The sequence below is a fragment of the Ursus americanus genome, chromosome 2 (assembly GCF_024610735.1).
Source record: "Ursus americanus isolate L20-20 chromosome 2, mUrsAme1.1.p, whole genome shotgun sequence".
Taxonomy (NCBI): domain Eukaryota; kingdom Metazoa; phylum Chordata; class Mammalia; order Carnivora; family Ursidae; genus Ursus; species Ursus americanus.
Window position 1 is genome coordinate 21,975,810 of NC_142128.1, and position 18,118 is coordinate 21,993,927.

Below are 18,118 nucleotides of genomic sequence, written 5' to 3' on the forward strand. Positions count from 1 at the left end.
AAGAAGCAGGCTCATAGCAGAGGAGCCTGATGTGGGGCTCGATCCCATAACGCCGGGATCACGCCCTGAGCCGAAGGCAGACGCTTAACCGCTGTGCCACCAGGCGCCCCGTATTGGTCTTATTTTTTGATTCATTTCAAAGGAAGTTGCGAACATCATTTACTTCTAAACGTGTATTCATAACTAGAGTTCAATATTTATTTGCCTTGTTTTTTTGAGGTAAAATTGTGAAACACGATCGTCTTAAATAGGCCAATTGATTGATTTTTTGACAAATTCTGTGTAGCCTAATCTCTGTTAAGATACAGAGAACCCTAGAAAGTTCTCTCTTGCTCCTTCCTAGTCAGTCTTTATACCAACACCCCTGAAGGCAACCACTGTTCTGATTTTTTCCTACCATAAATTAGTTTAGCCTGTTTTTGAATTTTCTGTAGATGGAATTATACGGTGTATGTCCTTTCCGTAAGGCTTCTTTGATTCAGCGTGTTTGTGAGATTTATTCACGTTGTGTGAATCAGTACTTTGTTCCTTTTTATTGCTAAATACTGTTACGTGGCATGAATAGACCACAGTTTGTTTATTCATTCTTATATTGAGGGACACTTGGGATATTTCCAGTTTGGAGTTATTATGAATAAAGCTGCTAATGAGCATTGTTCTCTAAGTCTTTTTGTGGACACACGTGTTCATATCTCTTGGGTAAATACCTAGGAGTGGAATTGCTGGGTCATCGGGCAGGTGTATGTTTAGATTTATAAGAAACTGCCAGACATTTTTTCAAAGTGGTTGTACTTTTTATACTTCCACAACAAGGGTGCAAGAGTCCTGATTGCCCCACATCTTTGCCAACGTTAGGTGATGTCAGTCTTTCTTAAGTTAGCCATTCTGGTTGGGTGTGTTGTAGTATCTCATTGTGGTTTTAGTTTGTACTTTCCTGATGACTAAGGATGGTGAGCACCTTTTCAGTGTGCTTATATCTTCCTTTGTGAGGTGTCTGTTCAGATCTTCTGCCCATTACAGAAAATTGGTTTATTTGCCTTTTTATTATTGAGTTGTCAGAGTTCTTTGCATAGTTCAGATAAAAGTCCTTTGCCAGACATATTTTGTAGATACTTCCTTCTGGTCTGTGGCCTAAACAGAGGTATTGATTTTGATGAGGCCTAATTTACCCGTTTTTTCTTTCATGGTTATTGTTTTATAAGTAAACCCCAAATTGCAAAGATGCTCGTCTGTGTTTTCTTCCAGAAACTTGTTTAGTTTTTATAGTAAGGCCTGTGGTCCCTTTTGAATTGGTCTTTGTCTATAGTATAAGGTCAGGTCAGATTGTTTTCAGGTGGACTCTTTAGGCTGATTCTGTAGCCCTAGTTGATAAGTTCCTTTTTCCAGTCTATGAACTTTGTGGTGGTTCTTTGGCCGATGGCCAGAGAATCCTTTTGCCACATCACTTCAAAGGACTGGGGGACACCTCTGAGTTTAAGAGAACCAGTGTGTTTTATTGAAACACTTCAAAAAAAGGCCACTGAAGGTCTAGGACCTGCCTTTATAGTTTCAGCTGACCTACTGGTTAGAGCTCCTTAGAACAGTTACTTAGTTTAATTCTTCCCCTGCCCCGGGTCACTGTAGCAGGAGATAAGAGTGAAGGGTATCCTCACTGTGTAGTCCTTCCTCACAAGACATGGTGAGGAGTCAGGATTCCTTTTTCTAGACAAGGCTCATTTTCCTTTCCTCCTTGGGTCCTTTCCTTTTTTGCAGCAAAAGGTTTCTTCTGTCAGATGAAGACGTTGGCTGAGTGGTATCTGAAGGTCTTGATGCTTCTCTGACATTAGCATGTTTGGTGATAGTGAAGGGACTGTGTTGGCCGGAGACCGGAGGGTTATGTGTGTGGCTAGTGGAACCATACAGTGGAGGAACTGTGAATTCAAGACAGGAGCATGGCTTTCACTGGAAGATAGTGAGAGTCTGGAGCTACAGACTGAATGCTGACATTGCTGTTTTAAGAATGATTTTGGTGTCAAAACGTCACCTATGTAGTTTCCCTGCCCGGAAGGCTTAACTCTAATGCTATCATGAGGAAATAGGCAGACAAATTCAAATGCAAGGCCATTTTGTGAAACACTTGTTCCAGATTCTTCAAAATTGTCAGTGTGGTGAAAGAAAAAAAGTTGAGTTGATTTTAGATTAAAGGAGACCAAAAAAGAATGACAACTAAATGTAACTGCATGATCCTTGATTGGAGTCTGCATGATAACAAAAAAGCCATCAGGGACGTTATAGGGACGGTTGGGGAAATTTGAACTTGGACCATAAAGGTATTATTTCAAGATTAAGTTTGATGAGTTGTAGTGTTGTGATGTAAGAGGATGCCCCCGTTTTTGTTGTGGTGGTGGTTGTTGTTTTTAAAGAATTTATTTTTAAGTAATCTGTACACCCAACATGGGGCTTGAATCTGCAGCCCCGAGATAAGGAGTTGCGTGCTCCACCGACTGAGCCAGCCAGGTGCCCCAGGATGGTCCCCTTTTTAAGAGGCACATGCTGAGGTGCCTACCATGAGACCTGTGTCAGAGAAATAAAGCAGATGTAGCAGGATGCTAATAATTGATGAATCTTGCAATATTTAAATACTTAAAATGTAAATAAGTCTTTAAAATTACGTTTAAGAAATAACGAATTTGGAGGTGGTGTGGGGAGTGATCTGATGAGGAAAGATTGGCGACGAGGCAGGGGGCTTTTTCTGGCCTCGCACGGTGATGGTAATGCCGTAAAAGGCATCTGGTTCAAGAAGAGCGGACGGTTGTTAAGGCCTAGTTACTGATAACGGAAAAGTCAGAGGGGAGATTTTCGTTGTGCCGGAGGCGGGATGCTACTGTCAGACATATGGAAGTTGACGGAAGCAGGTCTGGGAAGGTCAGGGGGACAGTAATGAATTCCAGTTTGGGACATTTAAATGCCCTGTTGGAAGACTGTTGCTCAAGGAATACACATCGGGGAGGTTTCTATAGTTTGGTTGTTTCATTCTTCGTTGGCTTGTTTGGTTCTTTCCTCTGTTCCTTTCTCTCAGACTCTAGCAGGGATGTTTATCAAAGTAAACAGGTGTTCACTGAAGTTTTGTCAATTCTCTATTATTTTGGTAATCTAAAAAAAAATACCCACCACATATTTTAGATTATGTGCATGACTGCCGTAGGACCAATGACTGCTGTGTGATTGAGTGGGTGCATTCATATTGATAACCACGTCGATGTCCCTGTTCTGTTGGGGACAAACTCAGTACTTACGTGATGTATGCAGTGGAACCAGGTGCATTCTGTTTCATGCCGTAGCCAACTTGATATTTCCCTAGTAGTCGGTAGTTTGCCTAGAGATAGAAGCAGGGCAAGAATCCTCATCACACACCGCAAAGCAGTAGAGGCACGCTGAGCTCAAAAGAACCTGTGCCTTTAGAGCAAATTAATGATGAAAAAGTTTAGTTGCAGGGCGCCATCTTCATCTGTCCTATTATTTTGAATTTTACTGGTTTTAATGTTGAAATGACTTTTTTTTATTGTGAAATATACATAACATAAAATTTACCATTTTTAAGTGTACAGTTAAGCAGCATTGAGTATATTCACAGTGTTGATTAACTACGACCACTTTCTGTTTCTAGAACTTTTTAATCATCCCAAACAGAGACCGTGTGCCCGTTAAGCAGTAACTCCCCAGTCCCTTCTCCCCCATGCCCTGGAGTCTGTTCTGTCTCTCTATATTTTCCTTTTCTAGATCCCTCTTAGAAGCGGAATCATACAGTATCTGTCCTTTGTGTCTGGCTTATTCCACTTAGCAAAATGTTTTCAAGGATTATCTATGTTGTAGCAGATACTGGAATTTCCCATTCCTCTTTTATGGCTGAATAATATTCCATTATATGTAGCTACCACATTCTGTTTATCCGTTCATCTGTTGATAAACACTTGGATTGCTCCCACCTTTTGGCTGTTGTGAATAATGCTGCCGTCAACATGGGTGTGCAAATACCTGTTTGTGTCCCTGTTTTCAGTTCTTCAGGGATGTACACCTAGGAATGGAATTGCTGGATCATATCATCTTGTTTAACCTTTTGAGGAACAGCCAGAGTGTTTTCCACAGCAGCTGTACCCTTTTACCCTCCCACCAGCAAATGTGTGAAGGTTCCAGTTTCTCCACATCTGCGCTACTACTTCTTATTTTCTTTTCCTTTTATTCGTTTATTTATCTTTTTATTAAACATTTTATTTGAGGGAGAGAGAGAGTGTGAGAGCACTTGTTTGGGGTTGAGGGGCAGAGGGAGAGGGAGAAGCAGACTTCCTGCTGAGCAGGGAGCCTAACGCAAGGCTCGATCCCAGGACCCTGATATCATGGCCTGAGCTAAAGGCAGACCTTAACCAACTGAGCCACCCGGGCGCCCCTCCTTTCTTTTCTTTTCTTTCTTTTTTTTTTTTTTTTTAATAATAGCCATCCTAATGGATGTGAAGTGGTACCTCATTGTGGTTTTGATTTGTGTTTTCCTAATGACTAATGACGCTGAGCATCTTTTCATTTGTTTATCAGCCATTTGTATTATCTTCTTTGGAGAAACATCTGTTAAAGTCCTTTGCCCAGTTTTGAGTTGGGTTTTTGGCTTTATGTTTTGAATTCGATCTGTATTCGGGATATTAATCCCTTATTAGATATATGATCCGTAAGTATTTCCTCCCATCCCATGGGTTGTCTTTTCAGTCTGTTTGCAGAGTTCCTTGATGCACAGGTTTTTAACTGTGATGTAGCCCAATTTTTCTGTTTTTCTCTTGTTGCCTGTGCTTTTGGTGTCACTCGTAGAAACTGTTGCCACAGCCAAGGTCACAATTTTCCCCACTGTTTTTTTCTTTTCTTTTCCCTTTTTTTTGAAAATTTTATTTATTTATTTTGGAGAGATAAAGCAGGCAGGCGAGGGACAGATGGAGAGGGAGAGAATCTCAAGCAGAATCTCTGCTGAGTGCAGAGCCCAATGCGGGGCTCAGAGTCACAACCCTGAAATAATGTCCTGAGCCAAAACCAAGAGCATGTGCTTAACCGACTGAGCCAACCAGGCAGCCGAACAAATGTTTTTTCTAAGATTTTTATACTTCACTCTTAATGTTTGGGTCTGATTAATTTTTAGTTAATGTTTTGTAATGGTGCAAAGTAAGGTTCCAGTGTTTTTCTTTTGCGTATGGACATCCAGTTTTCAGAGCACCATTTGTTGAAAAGTCTGTCCCTTACCCGTTGAATGGCACTCCTGTTGAAAATTATTTGACCATGTATGTGACGGTTTATTTCTAGGCTCTCTGTCCCATTGAACTATGTGTCTATCCTTATGCCTGTGCCACGCTGTTTTGATTAGAGTACCTTTGTAGTAAGTTTTGAAATCTGGAAGTGTGAGTTAGCCAGTGTCATTCTTCTTTTTCTTTTTTCTTAAGATTTTATTTATTTATTTGTTAGAGAGCACAAGCAGGGGGAGTGGCAGGCAGAGGGAGAGGGAGAAGCAGGCTCGCCCCTGAGCGAGGAGCCTGATGTGGGACTCAGTCCCAGGACCCTGGGATCATAACCTGAGCTGAAGGCAGACGTTTAACCAACTGAGCCATCCGGGTGCTCCAACAGAATTAAGTCTTCCAATCCATGAACACAGGATGGTCTTGCCATTTATTTGTGTCTTCTTTAATTTCTTCAGCAGTTTTTCAGTTGTTTTCAGCATAAAGGTCCTTTAGTTATGTTTATTGGTTATGTTTATTCCTAAGTATTTTATTCTTTTTGATGCTGTTATAAATGGTATTGTTTTCTTAATTTCCTTTTTGGGTTGTTCGTTGCTAGTGTATGGAAATGCAACTGAGTTTTGCTTGTTGATTTTATATCCTGTAGCTTTGCTAAATTTGTTTATTAATGCTGTGTGTGTGTGTGTGTGTGTGTGTGTGTGGAGAGAGAGAGAGAAAGAGAATTCTTTAGGGTTTTCTATATATAAGATCATATATAGTTTATGAACACAGGTCATTTTTTTCTTCCTTTTTAATTTAGATGCCTTTTATTTCTTTTTCTTGTCCTGTTGTTCTGGTTAGAACTTCCAATGCTATTTTGAATAAAATAGCATACTTGTCTTGTTCCTGGCCTTAGGGGGAAAGCTTTCAGTCTTTCACCATTGAGTATGATAGCTGTTTTTCTTATGTGACCTTTATCATGTTGAGGAAGTTCTTTTCTATTCCTAGCTTACTGAGTTTTTTGTTTTATTTTATTTTTTTAACATAAAGGGTGTTGAATTTTATCAAATGCTTTTTTCTGCATTAACCGAAATGGTCATGTGTTTTCTTCCCTTCATTCTGTTAATGTAGTGTATTACATTGATTAATTTCTGTACATTGAACCACTCTTCATTTTGGAAATCCACCCCACTTGGTTATGGTGTATAATCCTCTTAATATGGTTGCTGAACTTAGTTTACTATTATTTTGTTGGGTATTGTTGATTATGTATTTGTAAGGGAAATGGTCTGTTATTTTCTTTTAGTATCTGGTTGGCTTTGGTATCAGGTTAATGCTGGCTTCATAGAATGAGTTAGAAGCGTTTTGTATTAGTTTGCCAGGACTGCCATAACTAAATATCACAGACTGGATGGTTTAAACAATAGGAGTTCATTTTCTTATGGTTCCAGGGGCTAGAAGTCCAAGGTCAAGGTATTGGCAGGGTTGGTTTCTTCTGAGACCTCTCTTGGCTTGCTGGTGGCAGTCTTCTACCTATGTCTTCTTTCTATGGATGTCTGTGTCCTGATCTCCTCTTGTTATGAAGACACTAGTCAGATTGGATAAGGGTCCACCCAGATGACCCATTTTACCATAATTGCCTCTTTAAAGCTCCTAGGTCCAAAGATAGTCACATTCTGGGATACTGGGGGTTTGGACTTCAACATATGAATTTTGAATAGCAACACTGTTTTTGTTTTTTTTTTTTAAAGATTTTACTTATTTATTCGACAGAGATAGAGACAGCCAGCGAGAGAGGGAACACAAGCGGGGGGACTGGGAGAGGAAGAAGCAGGCTCACAGCGGAAGAGCCTGATGTGGGGCTCGATCCCATAACGCCGGGATCACGCCCTGAGCCGAAGGCAGACGCTTAACCGCTGTGCCACCCAGGCGCCCCAACACTGTTTTTGATTACTAATTCTTCCTCCTTCCTAGTTAGTTATAGGACTATTCAGATTTTCTGTTTCTTCTTCAGCCAGTTTTGGTAAATTGTGTTTCTAGGAATTTGTCTGTTTTGGTAAATTGTGTTTCTAGGAATTTGTCTGTTTCATATAAGTTATTTAATTTGTTGGCATTTAATTGTTCATCAAATCCTCTTATAATCCCTTTTATTTTTGTGAAATTGGTAATAAATATACCTCCCTTTGTATCTGATTTTAGTAATTCAAGTCTTCTCTTTTTTTGTCAGTCTAGATAACAGGTTTGTCAATTTTGTTGATCTTTTCAAAGAACCAACTAGTTTTGTTGATTTTTAAAATTAACTTTCTATTCTTTATTTCATTTACCTCTGCTCTAATCTTTATTATTCCCTTCCTTCTGCTTGCTTTGGGTTTAGTTTCTTCTTTTTCTTATTCCTTAATGTGTACAGTTAGGTTATTGATTTGAGATATTTCTTCCTTTTTAATGTATGGGTTTGAAGCTATAAATTTCCCTCTTAGTGTTGCTTTTGCTATATCCTGTTGCTTTTGGGAAAGTTGTGTTTTCATTTTCATTCTCTCAGGATATTTTCTCATAAAAATTTGAGTTTATTGATTTTATAGTTTTTAAACTTTTACACTTTTTTTGGCCTTAGAGTTACCTAAGAATGGCCTTATATCTTGTTTTCATGTTTGTGCATATTTAAGTTATGTTATGATAAAAAAAGCATTTGATCAATGCAGGGGTGTCTGTGAGAACCCCTTTCTAAATGTACTGTGTACATTTTTCCAGTTTTGTCCAAGAGATCAGTAGTATATGAAACAGAAAAAAAAAAAGACTCTTAGTGAATAAGTGGATCTATAATCTAAAAGGCCCTGGATACACTCTTCCTGGTGGTCCTTAGAATAAAAGAAAACTCCATCTCTACCGAAGATCTGTGTCAAGGGGAGAGATGGCTGTGGGCTGGTCTGCAAATCTGCCTAAATGTTCTCCAACCCTGACTTGGTGAATTGCTCTTCTTTAATTCCATTTTGTTCCCCACCTCCCACACACTCTCAGTTTCTGCACTGTCATCCTTACAGTCCTCGCCGGCCAGTTTTCGGTGGCCATCTAAATAAATACTACGTGTGATAGATTTGGGGCCAGTAACAGACGTGAAGTAGCCGATTGTTCTAGACAAGTTGTGAGTTCTGCCAGTTACTTGGCTTTCTGAGCTTGTTTGAGTTTGGGGTAAGGACCACTTGGGGCTTACAGCTCTTGACCAGGCCACTTTCCAGCTGTTGGAAGGATTCCTCTGAGAGCAGTCCAGGAGACTGCTTTTCTAAAAGGTATGCTCCTCTTTGGTCCTGTGTGCTAACGCAGATACCTCTCTCCCACTGCAGGTTTTCAAGAACCCCCACGAGGTGGTAACCGTGCTGCTGATTCAGACTCTGGGGGCCTTGCTTCCCCCTCTGCCCGACTGCCTCAGCTCCAGCGTGGAGAGGGCAGGGCCTGAGCTGGAGCTCCTCAAGCTGCTAGAGTTCTATGACGCCACTGCCCACTTTGCCAAGGGGTTGGAGATGGCGCAGCTCCCCCACCCACGTAAACATTCCTTCTGGCTTGTCTTCACTTGCTCTTTTTGAAGCTTCTGGGGCCTGGGTTTGTCTGTCTTTTCAGATGACTGATTTTACAGAATAGGAAGGGGTCCTCGTTTTCCTTCTCAGCAAATATAGAAGCCTTTTCCGTGAAAACATTGCCATTATGGAAATGGTCATTGCCTAATGTATTGACCAAGCCCAGTGCTACCTAGGGGCTTTGCATGCTCTGGGGAAGTGATGGGCACTTCGGTCGGGGCTTAGAATATAAAAGAGGTAGCTGGACATCGGTGGCCTTGAATTGGCAGCAGCTTACTTTGGGAGGGTAGAGTCCTCTACCCTTTGAGGCATCATAAAACCTCAGACAACTCAACCCAAAAAGTAAGTTGAAGAGAACAAATAGGTTAGAGGAGCTTTTTGATGGGGCTTCAGCAAGTTTTTAAGGGCAGGGAGGCTGGGTGGTTATGGGGGAAACTGGCATTCCCCAGCTGTATCTGGGAGCAAAGCACTCCTAATTCCCATTTAGGAACACAGCAGTGGTATGTTACCTGTGTCCCCTGTACGTTAAAAAGCGTCATAAACTTTTAAGTAGCACAGATCTCGTGACGCATGCTGCTGTCAAATCAGGAAATCGCTTCAGGAAGCTTTGTTCTGCCATTTGGCTGCTATGTGTCACTAACTTGGTTTATTTAATAGTTATTCTCTTTAATTACATTTGCGTATAATTACTTTGTACATTCCAGGGAGTGTGTTTATTGTTCGAGTTCCGGATGATTCATAGGTGTTTTGGCTCACTCACTCGGCAGGTCTTGGTTGTGGGAGAGGCTGGGGGATGTGGATAGCTTCCAGGGGACCAGGATGCGGTGTCCAAGTGGCTAGAGTGTAGGACATGCTACCTGCTAGAGCAGAGTAGAATGAAGGTAGGGCAAAGGGCAGAAGGGCAGGTTGCCTTCCTCCCACTGGTGAAGAACATTCTTGAAGAAGGGAGAACCACCCTCCAAAGAGTCAGACGTAGAAGTGTTTTGTTAGCCAGACACAGAAATTTAGATTTTTAAGGATTCCTATTGAGGCTTTCAAAAAAGTATTTTTTGTAAATCTAAAAATACTTCGAAAACACACAAAAATAAAAATAACAGAAGAATAAAAATGATTCACCACCTCAGCACTCAGAGCCTTTGGCAGCCTTCTGTTATATTTTCTCCCGGTAATTCAGATATAAATACACATATTCCACAAATGGAAATACATATATACATATGTATGTATATATATAACCACTGTTAAAAATTTGGTATCTTTTCCCAAAATATCCTTATGTAGTAAGGATTTTTTTCCCATTGTTTGCTAAGTATGTTGCAGATATATTTTCTAACTTTATATTTTACCTTTAACATTGTTTCTGTTTTAGTAATTAATGCGTTTTAGTAATTAATGCATGTACATGGCATAATTAGAAATATATAAAAGATTATTCAATAGAAAACCTAAATTTTTAAGGTAATTTAAGTTGATTTTATAAGTAATAAACAATAGGTATTCATTATAGAAAAACCCAGAAAACACAAAGAAGGAAGAAGATCATTCTCCATCTTCTGTCTAGAAACAGTATTTTGTGTTATATACTTGTGTGGATTCTGTATGAATGAGAGCGTCTTTAAGTATCCTTAAATATATTTTTTAAAGATTTTATTTATTTATTTGAGACAGAGCGAGAGCGAGAGAGAGCCGAGCTGGGGGGGCAGTGGGGAAGGGACAGAGGGGAAGGGGGAAGCAGACACCCTGCTGAGCAGGGAGCCTGACCTGGGATTTGATCTTAGGACCCTGGAATCATGACAGCCCGAGGTAGACGCTTAACTGCCTGAGCCATGTAGCTGCCCCTTAAATATTTTTAAAAAGATTTTATTTATCGGGGCACATGGGTGGCTCGGCTAAGCGTCGGAGTCTTGATTTTGGCACGGGCCGTGATCTCGGGGTCATGAGACTGAGCCCCACGTCAGGCTCTCTGCTCATCAGGGAATCTGCTTGTCCCTCCCCCTGTGCTCCTTCCGCCTTTCTCCCTCTCCTTCTCTCTCTATCTCTAAAAGAAATAAAATCTTTAAAAAAAATTTATCTATTTGAGAGAGAGCACGAGCTGTGGGGGGAGGTCAGAGGGAGAAGCAGACTCTCCGCTGAGGAGGGAGCCTGACCTGGGGCTTGATCCCAGGACCCTGGGATCATGACCCAAGCAAAGGCAGGCACTTAACTGACTGAGTCACCCAGGTGCCCCTCCTTAAATATGTTTTTAATAGAATATTTTGTTACTGTTATCAACCCTGCAAATTTAACATGGACTCAATAATGTCACCTAATATATGAATTTTTCCATTTGTTCCACAAGTTGTTTTTTTTTCCACAAAAGTCTTTATAGCTGCCTCCCCACCTCTGCCTCCCATTAAGATCAGTTGATGCACATTGTATCTTGTCGTCTTGTCTCTTTAATCTCTTAATCTGTAACAGTCATCTCATCTCAGTGTCTTTCATGACACTGACCTCTTTGAAGAATACAGGGTAATTTTCTAATAGAATGTCCCATATTCCGGAACTGTCCGATTGATTCCTCAAGATTAAATTTAAATGAAATATTTTGGAAAGAATGCTACCCTGATGATGGTGCATATTTCCTGTGGCATCACATCAGGAGACACATAATGTCCAATCACTGGTGATGGTTGGATTAATCACTTGGTAGATGTATCCACTAGATCTCTCCCTTATAAAGGTACCTCTTCCTCTTCGTAATTAATAAGTAATCCTTGGGGCGCCTGGGTTAAGTGTCTGCCTTTGGCTCAGGTCATGATTCCAGGGTCCCAGGATAGAGCCCCACATCTGGCTTCTTGTTCAGCAGGGAGTCTGCTTCTCCCTCTGTTCCTCACTGCTCGTGCTCTCTCTCTCACTCTCTGTCTCTCAAATAAATAGATAAACAAAATCTTTTAAAAAATAAGTAATCCATGGGGTGATGCTTTGAGCCCATAGGAATATACTGATCCTCAAAAAGCATTTACCCAGTGACTTTACATGGGTTGATAATCCTTACCTGAATAAACTTTTACACCGCTGATTATAAAATGATGATTTCCTAATTCTCTCACTCCTTCTACATCTATTTGCAGGCCTTTTATGAAGAAGAGATTTCCCTTTCTTTCCTCCCTTTTTAAAAAAAGTTTTATTTATTTAAGTCATCTCTACACCCCATGTGGTGCTCGAACTCACAACCCTGAGATCAAGAGTCTCATGCTCCTCTGACTGAGCCGGCCTGGTGCCCCCTGTCCTCACTTTCCTATCACTCTGAATTCATGGATTCTTTTTTTACTCATTGTGTTATGATTTATTATTGCCACTATTCATTTTGATGCTTGAATTATCTCAAATTTGGTCAGTGGTTTCCCCTTCAGGCTGCCTCCTGGATCTTTTTGACATGTCCCCATCAGTCTTTGAGCGCTTTCTGGCTGTTTGGCACAAACTATACCAGGAACACATACCTTCCCTGCCTCAGACCTGTGTTTTCCCCAGGAGCCTGGTTTCTTCTAGCGGGAAATGGTATTTAGAGCAAGGTCTGGACACCGAGGGTACTTGTTGTTGCTGGGCTTCCAGGCCCTTTTGTTGGACACAGGTAGGAAATACGTATTTCCAGTTTATACATATTGTTCCAAATCAGATCCACCACCACGGATTTTTTACCTTCTGCCTTCCCAGTTGCATCTCTGGTTCCCAACTGTGTGTGTGTTTTGTATATGTAGACGTGCAGTTCTTTTTCATGACTGCTTTATGGATAGGTCACGATGTGTTTAATTTATTCATTTGACTACAAATGGACGAGTACTGGAATGCTGGATGCTAAGGTTACTATGCAGAGCAAAACCAGACACAGCCCCTGCTGTCACACGACGTCTGTTCCGATGGGAGATAACCTAATGATCCTAGTAATGGGTGTATAATTACAAAATGAGATGAGTCCTTTGAAGAAAAGCAGAGTGGTTCTAGGAGCATATATGAGCAAACAAAGCTGATCAAGCCCGGTGAATTGAGCTGAGTGAGTCCTGGAAGAAAAATGGGAGGTGACCAGATGCAGGAAGATAAGGGAGAACAGGGTCCTTCCAGACAGAAGCATGGGCACGTGACCAGAAGGGAGCCTGGTGCTTCTGAGGAACTGAGAGAAAGCTAGAGGCCAAGGGAATTATGAAGGAGGAAAGGCTGGGGCAGTAATAAGTAAAAAGAGCTGGCTTTTATTAAGTGTTACCGCATGCTAGCCACAGATTTTATGTAATCTCCACTAAGGCCTTATAAAGATTGACGCCACTATTAAGCTCAATTTATAGTTGAGGAAACAGGCATCCAAAATTCTGTCATTGCACACAGTCACGTAAGTAGGAGGCAGGGGAGCTTGGATAGAAGAGCCTTCGCTCTTCACTGCCTCCCTCTTTCGCCTGAGGTCAGCCCGCGTGGGTCCTTGCAGGCTGAAGAAAAGATTTTGGATTCCAGCTGACGCACTCAAAGACTGATTAGGGATGTGTCAGAAAGATTACAGGAGGCAGCCTGAAGGGCACCCACTGACCAAATTCAAAGCACTTTGAGCATCAGAATGAATAATGACAATAACGGATCATAACACAATGAATGTAAAAAGAACACAAGTTCTCAGGGATTATTATATTAAAGAGAACAAGAAAAGAAAATCTCTTCTTTATAAGAGAAGGCCTGCAATAGATGTAGAAGGAACGAGAGGATTAGGATATCACCATTTTATGGTCAGCAGTGTAAACATTTATTCAGACAAGGATTATCAATGGATGCTGAAATCACTTGGCTGTAAGTGTTCAGCCTAGAAGCTGAATTGCTGTGTCCTAGAGTATGCACATGTCGATTTCTGATACAAACATGCTTTGTGTTTTTTCTATGTAGTCGAATATTGGAATTTTTGGAATGCCTAGTAGGTGAGATGTCCTTGGAATGCCTAGTAGGTGAGATGTCCTATCTCTAAAGTCCTGGAAAAGTGTTCTTCCTGCAGAGCCTTTTCACTGTAGCACTTCTGGAACTTGGCCTTGACCAGAGTTCTCAGTTGAAGGGGTTCTTCGCCATGGTGGGTTGTGGGACGAAGGGAGTTGGCGTCTTTAACAGTGCTCTAGACAAATTATACACAGAGCCCAGATTCATCAGAATATTTACTGAAGTGATTGCTGAGCTTCCACGAGCAACCAAAGCAGATTAACAAAATGCAGTCACCCCTAAGGTGACACCGGAGAAGTTCCAGTAGAGTACCATTCCCCTTTGTTTTCCAGCCATTTTGGCCTCTTTTGTTCATTATTGATTTTAATTTTTGATTCCTTCAAGGTGAGCACAACCTGGTGAAGGTCACGGAACTGGTGGAGGCTGTGTATGGTCCGTACAAACCCTACCAGCTGAAATATGGTGACCTGGAAGAGAAGAACGTCCTCATCCAGATCAGTGCGGTGCCGTTGGTAATGTCCCAGTACCGCCATTGCCAGCCACGGAGGGGGGGTGGGGGCGCACCAGAGAAGGTGCAAAGAGTGGGAACAGGTCTGCAAAAAACAGGCTCTAAGTACCTCGTGGACTCTCGCAATCCAAGTGTAAAACGAGACCAGAGATATGCTACCGATTTTCTATTTAAAATCTCAAATAAAGGTCTAGCAGAATGAGAGACTTCAATCTTTGAGGGATAAGTTGATGGTCTCCCTGACTTAATGAATTCTTATTATGGCAGCCTTCTGTCTAAGGAACACATGCAGATGGGCACAGGAGCCGAGCCTTCAGGGGCGGTGCTCCAGCGGCAGGTTCACTTGGGCAGGCCCCCGAGGGCAAGGGAAGGCATTCCCGTTGCCAATATTAAGGTGATCTAGCGTGACGCGAGTTGACATTCAAGAGCAGATCTCACACTAGTTAAACTCTGCTGCCTCCTGCCATTTGTCCGTTTTCTAGGGATGTGCCTAGAAAGTCCGTTATGCTTCACTTACATTCTTGCCCCTGAAGGAAACATTTTCATTTCCCTACATTCTTATGGAGTGTTTGATACAGAGAATTTGAATTCTAGCTTTAGAGCCAGCGGGGAGATGGCATCTTAATCACAGAAAAAGAGGAAAGAGATAAAAAATGGGAGGCTTTTGTGCCAGGGGTTGGTGTGTGTGATCTCACTGGCCATGTAGGTGTCCCCCCATTGGGTCAGGCTCTGGAAGGGCTCTCCAAGCTTGGGGCTGCATTTCGCCGCCTGACCAAAGGCAAAGAGGTTTGGAGGTCTTGCCCATCTTAACGTCTGTTCATCTGTTCTCGAGTCTGAGGCGGCTCTCGTTTGTCCATATTTGCTTATCAGGAACATGGCGAAGTCATTGACTGTGTGCAGGAACTGAGCCACTCTGTGAACAAGCTTTTTGGTCTGGCTTCTGCAGCCGTGGACAGATGCGTCCGATTCACCAACGGCCTGGGGACCTGTGGCTTGCTGGCAGCACTGAAATCCCTCTTTGCCAAGTAAGGCTGGGGTGTGGGGACGGGGCTGGTCCCACGGGAAGGTGCTCTCTGCCCCAGTTAAAAATGCATGTGTTCTGTGTTCCTCCTGTGAGTCCTGGAGAAGCATGTGTACCTGAGCCTGAGGGGGGGTAATCTTTTTTTTTCCTTTCAATTTTTAAAAAAGATTTATTTTGAGAGAGAGACAGAGATAGCAAGAGAGAGCACGAGCCGGGAGGAGAGGGACAAGCACGCTCACCACTGAGCAGGAAGCCCGAAGCGGGGCTCGATCTCAGGACCCTGGGATCATGACTTCACCCGAAGGCAGACGCTTAACTGACTGAGCCACCCAGGCGTCCCCCCCCCAAGGGGGCAATCTTAAGGATATTCCTTGCAGCATCATTAGTGATAGTGGAACATTTGAAGCAACCTGAGTGTCCGTGAATTTGACAATGGCTGCACAAGATACGGTATATTCATACAAGGGAACTCTATTTGGCAGTTACAGCCTTAATTAGACCTACACATATCCACATTGATGGATCTCAAAAACATAGCATGTGAAAAAAAGGAAAAGAAATTGCAGAATATTATGTAGAGTCTAATACAATATGTAAAAAGAACATACAAAAAATAGGGTATGTTTTCCATTGCAGGGTTCAGCAAGCTTTTTCTGCAGAGGGCCAGATGGTAAGCATTTTAGGCTTAGTGGGCCTTGTGGTCAATAGAGACTTTTGTAGATGACACATAAATGAATGGGTGTGGCTGTATCCCGGGAAAACTTTATTTACAAAAAAGCCAGAACTACCAATCCCTGTTCTGGATCTTTTTTTATGCTCTAACATGCGTTATATATTCCTGTAGAATAGAGGTCGACAAACTCTAGCTCGTGAGCCAGATCTGGCCTGCTCTCAGTTTTTGTAAATCAAGTTTTATTGGAATGCAGTCATGCCCCTTCACTTACCTATGGTCTATGAAGGTAGAATTCAATAGTTAGGACAGATCTTGGGCTTCATGAAGCCTAAAATATCTGGACCTTAACAGAAAAAGTGCTGAGCCCTGATATGTGGAAGGTTAGGCCACAAACTCAAAACAGCGGTTATCTCTGGGGAAATGGGGAAGGACTAGGGTGGTGTTCATAGGGAATTGAGCTTTATTTGTTGTCCTCTGACTTTTAAAAAAGGAGCATACGTTCACACATTCCTTAGGTAATGAAAAATATAAAATGAGAAAAATATACACTTGCTAAATAAGTGAAGGAAGTCAGTCGTAAAAGACCCCGTGTTACATGATTCTATGTCTATGAAGTGTCCAAAACAGGCAAATCGGTAGAAAATAGACTGATGGTTGCCTAGGGCTGAGGAGAGGTGGGCATTTGGAGGAGACGGGGGATGACTACCAAAAGGTACAGGGCTTTTCGTACATCATGAAAATGTTCTAAAGTTGATTGTGGTGAAGGTCACACAGCTCTGTGACTACACGAAAAACCATTGAATTGTGCTTTTTAAATGGGTGAATTGTGTGGTGTGTAAATTACATCGCAACAGAGCTGTTGAAAGAAAGACAGGAAAGAAGAGGACACGAAGTTACATTTAGTTAAAAAAAGGAAGAGCGAGCAAGCAGCCTAAGGCTGGAGTTTCCGACCTGTGAAGTTGGGCGCCACAGCCCTCGGGAGGTCCGAGCTCCAGTTGCCAGCTTATAGACGGATACAAGCTTAGGCTCTCCAGAGACCTTCCCTTGGTAGCTTGTTCTAGATTGGGGTTGCCCTCAGTCTCAAGAAATTTGTTTTTATTTTGTATTTTGTTTTAGAGAGAGAGTGTGTGCGAGCTTGGGGTGGGGTGAGGGGCAGCAGAGGGAAAGAGAGAGAGAATCTTAAGCAGGCTCCACACTCAGCATGGAGCCTAACGTGGGGCTTGATCTCATGACCCTGAGATCATGACCTGAGCTGAAATCAAGAGTCAGACGCTTAACCAACTGAGCCACCCAGGTGCCCTACAAGAATTTTTTTTTTTTTTTAAGTGAACAGAATGTTGTTTTTCTATAGTAAGTTTAGGGAGCTCTTGTCATTCCAGAAATACTGGGCACGCCCTTGCGAGCTGTGAGGTCCATGGAGCCAGAGCTCTCGGTCACCGCAGCAGGCAGTCAGTACCATCAGAGGGCAGCTCACAGTGTAGGCAGTAGGGCCGCCAAGGACACAGGCGCTGCTCTCAGACGGGGGTGTGACCAGATGCGTTCCCGTAGAAAGAGAAGTATGAGCAATAAGTCTCAGAATGGGCCACTTCTGTCTCCGCCACCAACCAGGAAATTTTGTGGATGGAAAGAATTTTTTTATTGAGATCTAAAAATTTTATTATGAAATAACAAAAATAATGCATTAATTTTTTAAAAATACATAAAGGTATAAAAAAGTGAAAGTCTTCCTCCCTTCCTGCCCACCCTTAGTCCTTCCGCTCAGAAATACCCACTTTTGAACATTTTGCTTTCAGTCCTTCAAAAGAAGACATTAAGCTCTTCCCTCTGTACTTTAAAGATTTTTTATCAACCTTAACTATTGTATCTTGAGGAACCAGTGTATATAAGGCTGTACCTCTCTTGTCCCCTGCCCTTCTCAGCTCTTTTGAGTGATATTTTTCCTTATAGTTCTTCTCTTGGTTATTTTGATTACTTCATTTAAAAAAATAACACAGATCTATATTAAGAATTCAAACTGTACAGAGGGGATGTGGTGAAAGTAGGTCACCTCGCGAAGGGAAGATTTGGAAGCTACCCCAGCAGCTGCTCTCTGTAAAATGAGGGCAATCAGTGTGAAGCTCACCCGAGCGGGGTTGAGATGGGACACCGTTCAGTCATGGGGAGGGCATGAGGGACGGC

The 18,118-nt window shown here is 42.1% G+C and overlaps 1 protein-coding gene across 1 annotated transcript in view; it reads left to right on the top strand.

Annotated features, from left to right (window-relative positions):
- COG7 (component of oligomeric golgi complex 7) overlaps positions 1-18,118 on the top strand; it is a 78,634-nt gene that overhangs the window by 25,057 nt on the left and 35,459 nt on the right. The window contains exons 7-9 of the mRNA XM_045776416.2: positions 8,564-8,762; positions 14,123-14,250; positions 15,117-15,271. Of these exons, the coding sequence (XP_045632372.1) occupies positions 8,564-8,762; positions 14,123-14,250; positions 15,117-15,271 (482 nt within the window). The remainder of the gene's footprint in view (positions 1-8,563; positions 8,763-14,122; positions 14,251-15,116; positions 15,272-18,118) is intronic.